Below are 16,787 nucleotides of genomic sequence, written 5' to 3' on the forward strand. Positions count from 1 at the left end.
TTGTCTTGCTTTTCCTGCCTTTCAGCAATGCGTTTATTTTGATAAGGAAAATCCACACACATTAAAATCATTTTATTTTTCTGCATTTTTGACACCAAAAGTGAATGTCTTATGTTACAATTTTCTATAGGATGGACACAAGTTTAGCTATTTAGATTACTCAAAAAAGCAGTTTAGAAGGAAAAAAAAACATTAAACAGGAAAAAAACCCCAAAACTATTGCTTTGCTACAAATTACCATGTTTGTCCCAAAGTTCACAGAAAGTAAAGCTTCCCCATTGCTATAGTCTACACAATAATTGTACCTAGAGTAAAAAGATATTGACTATTAACTAATGTTCTCAGCGTTTTATAAGTAGCACTTTAAGAATAAGTAGTATGATTTATTGCAATTTTGTACCAAGCAATAAGACTTAACATCTGTATGCTGCAGATTTAAGCACACCAAAAATGTATACATTCACTTTAAAAAAATTGTTGCTTATCACTCTTCATTGGTAGTAGTGAAGTCAGCTGCCTGCTCAACCAAGTTACACAATAGAGAGTGTTTCAGCATGCTTCCACTGAGAAAAATAGTCAACTGCATGAAAGTAGTAAATCTCACCTTAGAAGATGAAACTGTAGCAGAAAATGCAGCAATGCCCTCTTCATACAAGAATAAAACTTCATATGGAATTTTCACACTTTGAGAATACTTCTCTACATGAATACTCAAAGATAATCACATAAAGCTGTGTTGGAAAGACCTCGCTTTTTTAAAAAAGAAAAAAGACCACTGCTTAAATTGGAATTTAGACTACTTCAGATAACCTTGACCCAAAAAAGTATTTTAGTAGCAAATTATATTGATGCAATTTTTATTTTCCACACATTACTAATAAATAAGTTCCTCTAAGACATCTCTTGCCAATTAGTTTTGTATTCAGTTCCTACAACACTGTAAGCACTAAAATGAAGGGATACATTTAAATGAAGTTACACTTAAACAGAGTTACTAATATGATACTAAGACTTTTACAGAAATGCAAACAGGTTTACAGTTACATTTACTAAAAAGTTACAGTAATCTACAGAAAAGGTTGTTGTTGTACTCTCTCTACACCCTAAGAGATCAAATTCAAATCGTTACTGAAAAAATGCATACAGAAATGCATTTCCCTTTATCCCATGTTAAAATCCTTCTCCACTATAATCTAGAGATAGAAGTACAACTTCTTTTCTGTACAAAGGAAAAGCTTTAAAAACACAGCTTCACATTTTACTAAATTTTTGCCCTTCTCAGCTTCCAAGTTCTTGCAAAAACAAATATACATTTTCTCAAAAGTGAATTTAAATGATGTCCACATTAAAAAAATAAAGCCTACAAAAAGTTCAAAGATTTAAAAAAATGTTACTCCTATGGCAGTGATCTCCTACTAGTCCAAAGTCCAGAAAGTTACCGATGTCCATTTAATATTATCTTTCTTCATTTATCCAATTTATCAAGTTCCAATCACATTATTTGTAAGAAGTCCTTGAGCCGATGAGAGGGCAGAAGAGTTCTCTACAATTAAAAATAGGAGATCAAATCGGGTGTGCCTTTCAGAAAGATACTCATTTGGCACTGCCCGGAGAGACAATATTCAGGTATTTAGAGAAAGGATTTCCTTGATTAGTTTCCATTGACTGATAAACCAAAAACAGGAAGACTGACACAACAACAAAGAGAAGAACTTTTATCCACAGGGGAATGGACCGTTCTTTTTTTGTTGGTAGTTTCTCTGACTTGATGTCAGCCGAGGTACCATATTTTTCAACATACTTAGAGAAACTTTCATCCATTCTGAAGTCACTGTGCTCTATAGGCCGGCTAGCAGCTCCTTTGATTGGTCTACGGCAGCTAGCACTGTTAATTAAAAAAAAAACAGATTGAAATATTGCATATTTAAAAGAGCAATCTAAAGTACACAGGAAAGTTTTAGTATAATTAACAAACTAAATTATTTCTGGTGAATTCAGTACCTGAAATATCCAGCAAACTCCCAAAACAGAAATCATAGATATGTTAATCATTCAGTGTTCAAAAAAACACCCCTTAAAAAACTCTCAAATGTCACTTTACCCTATCCACATAAAAGGAGCATAACTGGCAATAAAACTCTAGGAAGTGTCTCTATTTGCTTCTTTAATGATCACTTACGCAGCCTTGCTGGAATTTCTAAACATAAGATTATCTCTGGCCAATAAAATATCTTCTAATGGCTAAGCCAATACACAGAGCCAGAAGACAAAGCAGTAAGGATTAAAAAAAACCACATACATTGCCAAGTCCTTAGAGACAAGAAGTGTACATGCATAATTTTTATTTTAAAAGTGGTATAGATTTAACTAGACCTCAAAAACAAGAGAAAGCAAACCTGAGTAGTCAGCAATACACCACAGTAGCAGTAACTGGTACTGTATATTTTCCTTATTGTTCAGACTTTATGTAATTGCAGTTTAAATTGAAGCTAAAATTAATATGTTGGAAACAAAGAAGATGATTTCACATCTTAACACAAGGAAACTGTCTCATTCTCTAAACAGGGCAGAGTTTTTTGAATTGCCTAATTAACCATAGGGTTGCTTCAATTTTTGTTTAAATATAAAGTTGCACACAAAAATGTAATAGCCCTTCCTAGATGCCATCTTATTCATACTGAGAGTAATCTTTGACTACAACAGGACTGCTACTTAAAGAAAAAGGTAGGGTATGTGAAAATTCTTTTTGGCTTTGCAAAAGAGAACTCAAATATACTTTTTACACTAATTTAACAGCAGGCCTAATGGAGTTGCATCTAGCCAAAAACTTAAATACTGCAAGTCATTACCACAAAAAAGCCCTTTCCCTTTAACTTCCAGCACCCAGAAGTTCCAATAATAATTCCTATTATAGTACTACTCTGTTTTCCCTCCCCCAATTTAAATAAAGAACGAGCTATTTTGGCTAACAAAACTTGTATATATAACCGAAGAACTAGGTGGCCACCAAAAATGTCATTGAGCTAAAGCGCAAAAACTGTTCCTCAGAAATCTATCAATATAATCAAAAGATTATATTGATATAATTCAGCTTAAACTGGTTTAAGAGAACTGACAAACAAGCCCCCATAAACCTTAGAAATACCTAATTCCTGTAGGTGTTGATGCTTCATATGGGAACATTTCTTTCAGAATATCCCTTTCTACTCTTTCTTCTGTAGCAGTTCTCTCCAGCACCTAGGAAGCCAAAAACAGTTAGAGGCCAAGCAGACCAAGCAGAAAGAAAAACAAAAAGCATCTGCATAGCTATCTCAGTGACCACAACCGTGTGCAATTTGTAAGAATGAATGAGTCACCCAGTGATACCCAAGAAGTTTAATTCTTAGGTTTAAGAATTTCATTTGACCTTAATTATTGGCAGAAGTCTGGTCACTTTTGGTATCTTAAAGCATTCAGAGATCTCCTCAGTTTCCTTTAAGATAAAGAATATATTGTATGCATACTATACACCTGTCAGCCAATGATGTAGATGACCAAAAACAAAAAAACCAAAAACTTAACCGTCACCTCTATCATGGCTGTGTTGAGCAGATCACAACACTGGTTGTAGTGAACATGATTAAAAAGGCACTGCTGTGGGTAATCTGTCTCTTCATGCTGTAATAGCACAGTAAAATACTGATAGAAAAAAACATCAGCAGCTTGGAATAGAACATCAAGTTTTCCCACAACCTTCTATTTGATAAATAAGTCTACGTTCCAGTCATATTGTAAATGAAGTGTTAATAGAAGTTTTATCTACAGTAACTACACAAAGCAATGAACTCCATTTAAATTCAGACAAGCATTATCTTGCAATGTAAAATTCCACAATATTACAGTATTACAGTAACAGAATTACATATACTTGCAGGTGCTTTAGACAGTTCTCCAAGAGATATAGTTTTGACAGCTTGAATAGGTTAACAGTAAAAGAATTATTTTCTGTCTTGATAACTGACAGGAATCTACAGATGCTTTTTTTAATTCAGGTGTTTGGTCTAAAGTAATCCTACTGCTTGATTCCCTAAATTAAAGCACATTGTGTTTTTTCAGGATAGGCTGATCTACAAGATCAAAGGTAGATGGCCCAATTCTGCTCTATTTTGAGCTATTCAAAGAATTTAAAAGAAAAACAAAATCTTTATTTTGTTCAGAAAAAGAGCAGCAAACAGAGAAATAACACATCAAAACATATTTGTCTGAGGAAAAAGAAAAAAAAAGATTTTCACACACACCCCCCACAAATCTGAAAGAGGAAGATAAAAATAAGTTTATACTCTCTCATGTCATGTGACAACACTAATTTAGATTGACTGTCACCTGGGCAATGACATCCTCCACCCCCCTCTGTACTCAGAAGTAAGCACACACACACAAGAATTTTGTTCACAAAGAGTAAGCAAGAGCAATCTAAGTTTTAATTTATTTACTTCAGCTGTCATCAGTGGTTTCTTTGGTGTTCTTCTGGGCATGTCTGAGAGTTCACTGATTGACAGCGTAGGAGCTGCATGCTTGAAATTTCCAGGCACCCTATTGACAACCTGCCGAGATTCAAAATTGTTCAAACTCAGAGACAGCCAAGATACAAAATGAAAGGGGGCAAGGTGGCAGAACCAAACAACAAAACCTTTATGTGCATTGAATATATGCATGTTAGGAGTTAACTCAAGAAGGTTATGTAACAGATACTCCGAAACAAGCACAGGAAACATACAGCTTATCATTCCAAGCAGTTTCTTTTAAGCCATTGAGAAACATAAAAGCTATTTAGTTCACGAGAAAAGCCAAACTTAAAAGCAAATATTCTGCATGTACTTAAATAAATTAAGAAAAATATCTAAGCTTTTAAATTGGTTCTTTTCCACCCTCCCCCCAAGAAGACATCAGATGGGACCTAGGTGTCTACCTAGTCCCATTTCAAAGTGAACAGCGTTAGGTACTAAACCAGATACTGAATATGTAGTTTCAAGACTACTGAATAGTCTTACTTTCCTTAAAACAGTCTTTCATCTGTCCAAAACAGAATGATTCTGTCAGTGAAGACACATTACAGAAGAATGCCACTTGCACCATTGATTAAACATATTTACTAAGCATATTTACTAGGGTCTCGTTGCTTGAAGTCAATATAGTTTCAGCTATGGGAGTACTCTCTGATATTACAGCATCATCTATAGGCAACTGTGCTGTAGCTTCCACCTGTTTGTTTAAAACAAACAAAAGAAAACAATTGAATAAAATAGCCACTGGGACCCTAACAGTGAGAAGAAGAAAAAAAAGCTTGTCTTAAAATAAGCCTCTCATCACCCTTTTTCTTGGTGTTCTTCTTGACACTCTTGTAGACTCCCTAGAAAATGCCTGGAGAGGTCCACTTTTTGAAGATCCACTTGTCCAGACAGTCTCAGTAACTTCATCTTGAGAATAGGTCTATTCAAGCATCAAACACATGATCACATACATGAAAACCAGCTGCCAACATTGGATACTCACAACCAAAAGCTAAAATAGCATGCATACTCCAAAACATGTCTACGATCAAAAAAAAATGGATCCTAATACATTCAATAATGAATAGCCTGCTAGATTAGTAGAGTTGACCACAATACTTACAACATTAGAGCACATTACTGTTTAAATACAGAACTGAGTAGATAATGCCCAACAGTAAAAACTGCTAATTTGCTCACTGCAATAGAGTGAGCTAACTAATACTGTGAGTAGTCACATGAAGTCATAGGCAGACAACATGAAGCTTTCAGGCCCATTACATTACCTGCCTACACACACACACACACACAAAAAAAAATCTGTGAACATAAGCAGAAAGCATCCCCTTCTTCTCTACACAGATAGGGCTCTATTCTCTCAAGCAGAGATAGGAATGGTTTATGCACAGCCACCTACATTTCAACAGGAACTAATCTCCAGGGGTCTCCACAGGGGTCATGCAGAGATACTTTATAATCTTAAAAGATTCCACATAGAGAGGTGAAACTAAAAATTCTCACATAACAATAGCCTTAAAAGATCAAGCCTGACACAAATATTTACAAATCTAAGTAACAACAGAAATCGCCAAACTCTTATAGCCACTAACAAACACAGATCACTCCCTATGCTTTCTTTCAAGTTTTATGCTCAAGGAAAATATCCTCCTCAAAACTAATCCCAGGAGGGAAAGGGAGATGAGGGCCTGCTTCTTCTAGATTACATATAAGATTTTCCTTTTTATTTGGTTAAGTTTAGAAATAAAAATTGTTACTTTGTTATAACTGAAATCTTTGCAAATTAACACCTCATACAGTGATGTATTACCAAGTTTTTGGAAGTCACACAGTTCTGATCAAAGTTACACACACTGGTTCCACAGCAGAAATAACTTCACTAGAACACCATCAGCCCCAAAACAATGTGTTGAGAGAACAGGCTGAAAAGTATTTATTTATTGAGAGGGGACAGTGAAACTAGAAGCTAAGCAGTTTTATGATTCTGTGATGAGTTCTATATTACAGCAACTACATACCCAGCAGAGGGAGCACAAGTGTTTCACTTTATTCCAAAGTCACTGAAGTACTTTAAAAAAACAAATGCACAGACCTCAGGTCCCAGCAGATTCAGGTGTTTTATACAGAATTGTAGGTTTTGGCCTAATTCTCAAAATTTCTTTACCATTTAAGCAGACTTCTGATGAAACATCTTACAACCCCTCTTTAAATATTCACCAGACACTGTCCTCTCTTCCTTAAGAAACATTTAATCTGCAACCTACAATAATGGCTCCCCAGCTCAACCTCATACACTTTTTATTAGAGAGGTGTTCTTTAGAAGCTTTGGGAACAATACTAATTTCAGAGTGGTTCTACTCAAACACAGTCCACTAAAGAAGGCAGTAAGACAATTCTCTCATCCTAATAGTGGAGAGCTCCCCCTTCCAGACTGTTTGACTAGGAATTACTTATCTTCTAATGAAAAGTTAAAAGTACTTCACTAATAACTGCCTCTCTGTGTTCTCCAGATGCTTCAGTCATATGTTTTAAGTACCAAGTTTCAATTTTTTTCTTGCATGAAGAGTCTAGGGAAAAACAAGAATCTACTGCTTACAACCCAACCATACTTCAGCAGAGCATAGTCAACAAACAAAATAATAAAAAAAAAAAAAGAAAAGAAAGAAAAATTGTTGCCTACAGTTATGGTTATCCTCACTGTCAACTGAGCAGGCCTCTAGTCCTATAAGAATGTAACGCTTGTTTAGGTACACCGACACCTAGGTAACCAGAGAAGCTACAATGGTGTGGTATGCAAGCACTATTCAGCATGTGCTTTTAACTGCCATACTACTCACGAGCAGCAAAGCTACAGATTATGACTTCACCTCAGTTATCATTTACAAAGCTTTTTATTGGGTGTATGCCACATAAAATTTGTACGTCAGCAGCTGCAATGAGGAGCTAATTAAACATAATTAAAGACAAACAGCTGAGCTAAAGTTCATCCAGCCCTCCACTACTAACTAACTGGTAAGGCCCATAAGCCTGCTCAACCTCCCGACCCAATTTCTCTTGCAGCAGTCTGCTTAGTGACTATCTATTTGCACTCTCTTCTCAAGAGAAAAGCAACACCTATCCTTGCCAAAGGACAGACAATCTTGTCAGCTGTCTATGTCTGGGCTAAAACTAGGGCTGCACAGGACCTAGGAGTAACTAGGAAATCTGCTCACACCACACTGCCCACCACTCTTAAGAGCCTCATAATCTTTAAGCCAATGCCACACAGTGCATGACAACTGCAATAATTCTGCAAAACAAGTATAGTCCCTTGACATACTAGCTGAAAACCTAAGATCTGATTCCACAGAAGAAGGAAAAAACCTCCAAACTTCTCCATCTTCAGGTTTGATTCTCATCAAATATATAACTGCACACATTTGCTAGCCAAAATCATTGAGCTGGTTTTGGCTTCAAGAAAATTTTTGGGGGGGTTAGTGGGGGTGTTTGTTAGGGGTTTTTCATATGTCGCTTTTTGTTGGTTTCTTTTTTTTAACACAGAGATCAGGAGTTGAAAGGTAAAAGGTTTAAAAAAATAGAGTTACATTTTCTGAGGAATTAGACATAATTCTGAAATTAGATCAATTTTTGATTAATCAAGTGATATTCCTTTGATTAACTACTGGTAATTAAAATACGTAAGTTGCAAAATATTGCATCTAGACTGCACATGTAAGATTGCAAGACAAAATGGGTAATAACATAATATTAATACAGTGAAATAGAATGACCAAAAATTTAGTAAACAATCATCACTTGAAAATGTCACAAAAATACCTCACTATATATCTCTTGCCTTTTATTCTGTAAGTGGGTTCCTGAAGACCAGAATTTTTGTTTGTTCATAGCAGAATTAAATATCTCTATTACACTGAATCTGGCAAGGATTTCTGGCTGAATAGCAATTTAGAAAAAAAGTAATTCTTAAAATACAAGAATCTAAAGATTCAGATGTCCATTATGAAGACCATCACGAGCAGAAGTTGCCTGAATAAAGTAAGGAACATTTGATGCGTTGAATTACATGTGTATTTTGATTTGTAGAAGTGAAATCTGTTCAGCTTGTACTCTAAAAATCCAATTTAAAAAAGCAGAACTACTTATAAATCTCCATAACTCTACTGTATTACTCAAGATCACACAGAAAATAATAAGGTAAAGCATATTACCTGCTTTAAGAGACATTCATAGTGTGTGTATATAAACATGCTTTTACTATCTAAATTGCAAGTATCTAGCATTTACCACGAAGTACTAAGAAAAGTCACTGTGATCTGCTAAAATACACCAAGCAATTAACAAGTCAGATTCTGAATTACTGAATGTTTTCTATACAAGTCCTTTACTGTAGCAAAACCTCTCTATTATTGGTCAGATGAAAACAAAGACCCCCTAACCTAAGCTGAGGAACAGTGTATTTCGTGACACTGTCACACTGTCACATCAGCCACCAACTACCAAATCCAGAATTGAGCAGTTTGAAAATCTAAAGCGCTTCCGTAAAATCCCTCTTTTGTCAAGACAACAGAACTAATATTATTGATAAGTAAAGGACAAGTGGTACATACAGACAGATCTAAACTTGGTATTTACTATTTTTCTTCTCAGGACCAGCTTTTAAACAAATTCATGTCTATCTAGTACTGCTACTACAAACATAGTTGAAGAAAAAATATTATATAGATAGCTACTGTATGTGTATACAAACACACACCTAGGCATATACTGAAATACATTACTTCATGTATTATATTTAAATGAGTCATTAAACAGATTTTAAATGCAGATTTTAAAATGCAGACATATATCCACAGATATACACCACATATATATATGGTTTGATATGTATGTATTTAAAAACATTTTTTAAAAATAAAAAACCCACCCCTTTTTCCAAACTTTTTTTTCTTGAGAAACTGCTGCTTTTATTAAATTGAGTTGATCACAAACATCCCACAGGATGACATCAGCCCATGTGACTTAAAAACCTGTCAGGTTTCCAAAACTAAACATGTTAAGGTTGCCTACTATTCTTCTCTAGGAGGTGCTATAGCAGCTGGCAAGTCAGACTAGAACATTAAAGTCAAACTTTGAACATTATTAGACAGGCTAAAAATGGCACCTATAGTTAATTCACAAGATTTTCATGCTGTATTAGAACAGGCTTTCTGAAAGAACTTTTAAAAAAACTGCAGAGCTCACTTAGTCAAATGTGATTATGTTAAAAGTAGTAAGGTGTTTAGTGAGCACATCACCTGCAGTTAGTAGCTATTCCACGTGCCACTAAATTAAACATACCTGATTGTGTTCAACAACTCTTTTTTGTTTGAGTGCTACTGGCGTCTTCGTCCGTGCTTTCAGTGGTTCTCTCTTCTCAAGCCTCAGCTCAGTCTTCGGATCTGCAACCAGGTTCAATATAACTAGTTTCTATAATACTACTGGTTGTTGTACTAGTTGAAACCTACTGTATTTTAATAAAAATTCACTTTAAGAGGCAACAAAGTCTGAGTTAACATTTCCTTAAAAAGTTGTGCGAAACAGGTATGTTTCTCCATTAAATGCAGAAGAACAAAGACTTCTGAATAACTTTAAAATTATTTTAAAACACTGACCAAAGTATTTACATTTTGTCCTACAAATTCTACATTTCAGATAAGCTTTGACCAATCCAGCAATTCCATTTAGAAACTGGTATCAAATTGCAATTCCTTTAACCGAAGTACCATTCTACGATGGATTGTATCATGGGTATTGAAGCTTTTCAACATCATTTGATGTTGTCAGCTTTGTCCTTTTATATAAAACTCTGGTTTTGATGCCATAGAAAGGCAAGTGGTTAGCAGTCATCAATAAGAGAATGTATTATTTCCACTGCTTTTCTAAAATTCTAATAGTATTACACCAACCTATTTAGGTTTATTTATAAAAACCTTTTTTTTTTGGTGGGCGTGGAAGGGGAGTGTTTGGGTTTGAGGTTTTTCCCCAGCATTTGAACAGTTCAGTAATTAGATGAAGCATATGTAACTATAAGGGGGGAGCTGTCACTTGTGACTGGGCTCTTGGCTGTCCCAAAAATAAATAAATCAATCTCTAACATCCCTTCCCCCTTGCAAGTGCAAGAGAGAAAAGTTGAAAAACAAGTCCAAACATGCAAGGGAGATCAATCAAATTACCAACTGTAATTCAACCCTTTCTATCCTACCTCCGTAGAAATTCCTGTAAAAACAACAAGAACAACCCCACCCCCAAAACCAAACCACACTATAAATAAGCATCTAACATTCCATTCATGTCACTCTTTAAAGCCTATACTTCTACTTTTTGTAAGATGTAAAATGGTGTGATTTAGGTTCCACTTCCCCCACTACACTTTTTTGATACAAACTTGATATTAAAACCACAAAGAAAACACACACAGGACCAACCAATCAACCCACCCCAAACTAAATCTATAAGGAACAGAGCATAAAAGGGATTGAGTCATAAGTGAGACATTATAAAAAGTACAAAAGTTTAATAAACAAACATTCATTTGATATCCCATAGTAAATAATTGCTGTGAGCACCGTACGACAAAACTGCAGTGGTACTTGGGTATGAAGTGCAAAGAACACCTTAGCACCTAATACACAGTTCTCTATCTCTCAGATTTACAGGCTCCAGTCTGGGGCAAATGGATAAAAGCTCAGTAGCAAAAAGTTTACTTTCCCAGAACAGGCACCTGGATCACTGTGCTAGTACTCTGTGATGAAGCACATGACTCACAGGGTTCACAGCAGTACCTTACAGCCTCACCTAACAGCAAGGCCATACCCTCTTTAGGTATTTCTACTGCAAAAATTATTGATATATAATTTGAATCATTCCCATGCAAGTTTCACTTTAGTCCTACCTTCTTCATTGTCACTGTACTGGTCAGAATCACTGTTTCCATTCTGTCTGGTGTTCTCAGTAGTTGTAATCGCTGGGAGAGGCACAGGCTCCTTCAGTTCAGGACCTTGCTCCATCAGTTTCAACAGCTTTTTCTCATAAAGTTTCCTAGTAGTAGCTATAACAAAGGAAGGATACACGCTAAAGATACAGTTTTCATCTTTCCTGACTTGATTGATAGAACTTGGCTGATACATATTCCTTGGGAATATTATTTATTTTTAATCAGTTTGTATGGCCCACAATGCATACCTTTAGGTACATAACTCTGCCTCTAAGCCTCTAACTTTTTGGTTTAAGAGAATTTTTAGATAAACTATAGGCCTCTTTGTACACTGAAAGTTATGAAAATGAAATCGATGGAAAGGGAATTTACCTGTTTCTTACATGTTTTGTTTCATATGCTGCAATACATAAGCTGTTATGCCCTCACAAAAAATTTAGTGAGTCTGACATTTCAAAGGCAACAGTTTCCATGCAGATTGCACTACTATTCTCCTAATTCCTTCACCCTGGAATTAATGCCCCTTCAACTTTAGCCTGTGCCTTGTTGGCAAATTGAGTCCAATAAGCATCAGAGATGGTGCAAGCAAGCAGCAACAGAACTTTGTTTGCTGGACCTAGCCATTAGGTTGGCTCCCTTGATCTTTGAGGACAGATCTTTGAAAGGTATCAAGTCTAGCACACACTTCCACGTCAGGACTGTGCTGGCAAAAGTCTGTAGAGGTGACTGGTGCCTGAACTGCAGAAAAAAAAATTCTAACCTTAGAATTTTTCAGATAAGAGGAAACCACCCTTAAAAAGAAGTGGCAGACTCAAGAAACAGAATCCATACCCTCTAAGAACTAAAGGCTTTTAATTAGACCCAATTTGAACATCTTTCCAGTGGACTGCCTAGGTTCTTGAGTTTTGCAGATTTGAATACCATCCAAGAGGAACAGGTTGCATGGGAAAGCATACAGAATCAGCTAACTGAAAATACTGTGCATAAGACTTTGAATACATACAGGACTGCAGTCTCCATCACTGACATTTCCATCCCCCTAGGATTTCAAGGACATTCCACAGAAGGCTCAGCATGCTACAGACAACAATCTTTTTTTGAAGAGTTGTGAAATCAAATCCCCTTGCCATTAGGCTAGTGCACAATCTGAAAGGCAAGGCACTTGGATCCCACATCACAGACGAGTGCTCAGGGCAGGAGATTAGGCTGGGGTCAGGACTACTCCTGATGTAGGCCAGCACAAAGAACAGAATGCTGGGCTCAAAGGGCCAGAAAAAAAACATTAGCAAAGCAAAACATTACTGCAAAATGCAGTGAGTAGGAAATGCTCTAGGGAAAGGGAAGTTCCCGGCTCTCATTCTGCTTTCAATGCTATTAGGTTATTATGTAAGATGTATTTTCTATTTACGTGGGCCCAGATCTCAACCTCTGTATCAGAAGACCTAATTACCCCAGCACTGAACTTTAACTAATAGTTACAGAGCTTCAGAACAGAAGTTGGAACATCTCCAGCTGGCCTAGAGTACAAGAGGAGCAAACTGCAGACTTGTCTGCACTGCAATGCTTCAAGTCTTAATGTAAATAGTTCAATGAAAACATCCTAAGTAGGAAGTAGTATTGAAACAGCACTGGTATTAATAAGTAACTGTATCAGAGGAGCTTAGAGCACTCACAAGTGAGGTGTAGTGAGAAATATGTTAAACAGATGAGTATTTGCTAGTTCAGTTGACCTACCTACAATTGGGCCAGGATTCATTCCGTACTTCACAAGTTGCTCTTTAAGGTCTTCATTACTCATCTCTGTTATATCTAGATCATCTTTCTCCTCTGGCCTGGGTTTGTCAGTTTTCTTCGTAGCTTTCTGTGAGTGCGTGAGGGAGAAAGGAGAGACAGGGTGTTTACAGTTCCTACAGAACACATCTTTTTCTTCTAAGGGAAAAAGAAGTCGTAAGAGTACTAAACATATAAACCCAGAAAAAAGTTATTATATTCTCCCTCCCCCCACACTACTAAAGGTTATGTGAAACAGTACAAACATTTACACCTACTAAACAAATATGCACAAGTTTCCTACTTAGGAAGGAAATACCCATTACAGACCTCCTCTATAGTAAAAAAAACAAAACAAAACAAACCACCTCTTACTCATTATTCTGGTCATGTGTTTTAATTTGAAGTTCAAGTATACAATGGGAGGGGATTGCTTTCATATGACTGAAAAAGTAAGTTTCTAGCTGTTTCACCATCTCTACACTAAACTACAAATATTTATGTTCCATTGGTACTTCTTCACATCATTTTTCTACCTAGTTGGTTAACATTTCCTCCTCTAACGATATGGAACAAGTTCTTCAGTATCTACATCCTCTCAACTAACTTTTCAAAACCCCTCTTCTACTTGTCCTAGCACTCCCTCTGAGGCGCCAGAAAGGCAAAAATCAGAAACAATCTCAAATTTTCAAAATCCTGCCTGTCTGTTTAGGCCTCTGCTACTGTAGCTCTTACAAATTTTAAGCCCAACTCTGGCAACACTATTTTAAACAGTTGGCAATGCACCACCACATATAGATGGTTATCAAAATAATCTGCGGAGATGCTACTCCTAAATTAACAGTTTCCGCTAAACCCAAAGAGAGTGATCATAACATTTCTTCAACTTGGGAAGCCCCTACTACTATAACAGCCATTTCAAGCTCCAAAATTTGGAAGAAAGTGAAGAGGTAAGACATAAAAAAGCATGCTCTCAACTAAGAAAGATCTTGATACTCCTTTGAAATAAGTTGTATTTGTATTTCAAAGTTGTAGGATATAAACAGAAGCAATTTCTACACTTATTATTTTTCTCAGCTTGGCTGCCCAGAGGCAAACCTACCTGGGCTTTCTGGTATTAACCAAAGACTAAAATTCCAAATACAAACAATCTATAACACTCAGTCACAATTAACATGTCTTTTTCTTGTTGCATTTTGTAAGATAGAACCAAAACACTAAGATGACTGACATGAGTCAACAGTATCTGGCTAGGCCTTAATGCCAGTTCAATATTTGTCTGCATGTAAGCTTGGTCTTGCCACAAGTGTCTTAGTATTTTAAAGTTAAGCAGGGACTGCATGAGGATTTCCCAAACATAACTGACTCCAGATTTTCCTCTAACTCCTGGATTGTGAATATCCCAGCATGATGAACTTAAAATCAGATGCTGAAAAGAAGTATTATCATGAACTCTTGGAATAGACTGCAAGCAGTCTGAAGAAAGTACAGGGTCATTAAAGTGATAGATTTGACTAAAGACAGATTTACGATTCACTTTATCAATCATTCCATTCCAAATTACTTTTTGAAGCAACAGAGCCTACTTACATAGCACACAAAAAACAACCAACCTGGAGCTATATGAGACTTTTATTCACTTCTGAATGTGCTGGTCATAACACTATTTCAAGTATCACATTAACTTAAATTTCATATTCAGTGCATTTTTTCTGGACTACTGAACTGCCTAAACAGTAAGGAAGAAAAAAGAGTTCCAAAACAAATGCTGGGTTTTCTTGTTGAGATCTGTTTAGACTATTGACAGCTCCGGTGTTTGCACACATCATCAAGCAGATTAACCAAGATGCTATTCCGTATTTCAGAAGAAAATTAGCATCGTGCAGGAAATCAGCTTTTCAATGACACTTTGAAGAAACTGGAAACCTAATTTTTTCACCTATCTCTACCTTTATATCACTTAGAGACCACAGAAAATGCTATGACAATATACAGCAGAAGCACTATTCAGCATTCTGCTGGATGCTTTACAGAAATATTAACTATCAAAAATCTAACTGCAAGTAATGAGTACTATGGTATTTTAACACAAGTAAACTCACATATCTCATGGTATCTTTGAGTTTGGTTTTTCCTTCCAAATACTGTTTCACTTTTTCCTGCACTACTGTCACACACAGACCATCAGAATAATCAGTTCCAGCAGAGAAAAAGAGCAGGGAGGGAATGAAAAAAGTTGAAAGTAATCTGCACTCTTCAATAATTGGGCCAGATGTATTGATTATCTTGTGCTCTTCAAGGTCACAACTTTTACTTTTGAACACCTGTTCTCCTAAGCGCAGAAGCAAATGACTTCACTGGTACAAGTACAAAGTTGCCATTTAATCATTCACTGGACCACAAGATCAGGCCCTAGCGTAAGGCAGGATAGAAGAATTTCTCTCATATCTTGGTTGTGGTATGAAAGCATTAACCTCAGCAACAACATTAGCTCTAATTACCACTACTATTATAGTATAAAGCACCACTACACTTCTGTGCATCAGGACAACTTGTCCATTGGACTATGCCATGAGACAGATCAAAAGAGCTAGCTTTAAAATTTATCACTGCAAGTTAAAAAGCAATCAAACAACAACAAACACACACACACACACACACACACACACACATTTTCCTGATCTGGTGACCACTGTGGTGCAGAGGTGAAGTGCTTAAAATGAGATTGTGGCAATACCCAGGACTGGCCACAGTAAGGTGGTGCCACTGATCACTTCGCACATATTAGGTGCAATATATTTTGCAACAATATACCCAGACCTATAAATCCTCATCTCAAGATCATCTATATTCCATCCAGAGCTAGCAGCATTAAAAACATATTTCCATATTCCTATTTTATAGAAAACCGAAGATGGAAAAGGATCTGCACACTTCACTTGAGAGAGATTTGTTCATACCGAAGAGATGGCAATTTGGTAGTATTATCTGTCAGGCTCAGTTTCAGATTACCCAGGAACCAAGTCTTCAAACAAGTACTGTAGTGAATTATAACCATGGGGCTGCTACACAGCATTCTCAGTACTAGGGCGACAGAAGAACAAGAGCACAAGAGAAGTTCATCTTCTCTCAGTATCATCTCTTGACTGCACAAAGCTTTCCCATTCTTCCATTAACAAGAGCAGAAAACACAAGTGATCAGAATTCAGACTTGGAAGCTACCTACCTCACCTTTGCCATTTCTGATGAATAGCAATTAACAGCCACAGACCAGTTTATCAGGCAAACTTCACAAGCACCTGTACTAGTTCCAGCACTATTCCAAAGACACACATAAGTAACATCTTGAAGAAGCTATTAAATAATATAAACAACTGTGAGACATCATCAAAAGCAGCATTTTCAAATCCCAAGGTAAACAGCACCTACACCAGGATACACAATGATTTTAATCCCAAACAGGTGCAGCTTCATCACTAGAAGCAGAAAGAGTCAGG

The 16,787-nt window shown here is 36.4% G+C and overlaps 1 protein-coding gene across 4 annotated transcripts in view; it reads right to left on the reverse strand.

Moving 5' to 3' along the window:
- The window catches only part of TMPO (thymopoietin), a 28,468-nt gene continuing 11,681 nt past the window's right edge, over positions 1 to 16,787 (reverse strand). For 2 of the 4 annotated variants that reach the window (XM_029963560.1, XM_029963561.1), the window contains 8 exons: positions 13,255 to 13,381; positions 11,479 to 11,634; positions 9,885 to 9,985; positions 5,350 to 5,469; positions 5,146 to 5,241; positions 4,473 to 4,583; positions 3,146 to 3,237; positions 1 to 1,885 (listed from right to left, as the gene is read on the reverse strand). In XM_029963560.1, the coding sequence (XP_029819420.1) occupies positions 1,594 to 1,885; positions 3,146 to 3,237; positions 4,473 to 4,583; positions 5,146 to 5,241; positions 5,350 to 5,469; positions 9,885 to 9,985; positions 11,479 to 11,634; positions 13,255 to 13,381 (1,095 nt within the window). In that variant the 3' untranslated portion in view covers positions 1 to 1,593. The remainder of the gene's footprint in view (positions 1,886 to 3,145; positions 3,238 to 4,472; positions 4,584 to 5,145; positions 5,242 to 5,349; positions 5,470 to 9,884; positions 9,986 to 11,478; positions 11,635 to 13,254; positions 13,382 to 16,787) is intronic. The other 2 variants (XM_029963562.1, XM_029963563.1) reach the window with 2 other exon arrangements.

The sequence above is a fragment of the Manacus vitellinus genome, unplaced genomic scaffold, assembly GCF_001715985.3.
Source record: "Manacus vitellinus isolate BGI_N305 unplaced genomic scaffold, ASM171598v3 scaffold_5_pilon, whole genome shotgun sequence".
NCBI classification, from domain to species: domain Eukaryota; kingdom Metazoa; phylum Chordata; class Aves; order Passeriformes; family Pipridae; genus Manacus; species Manacus vitellinus.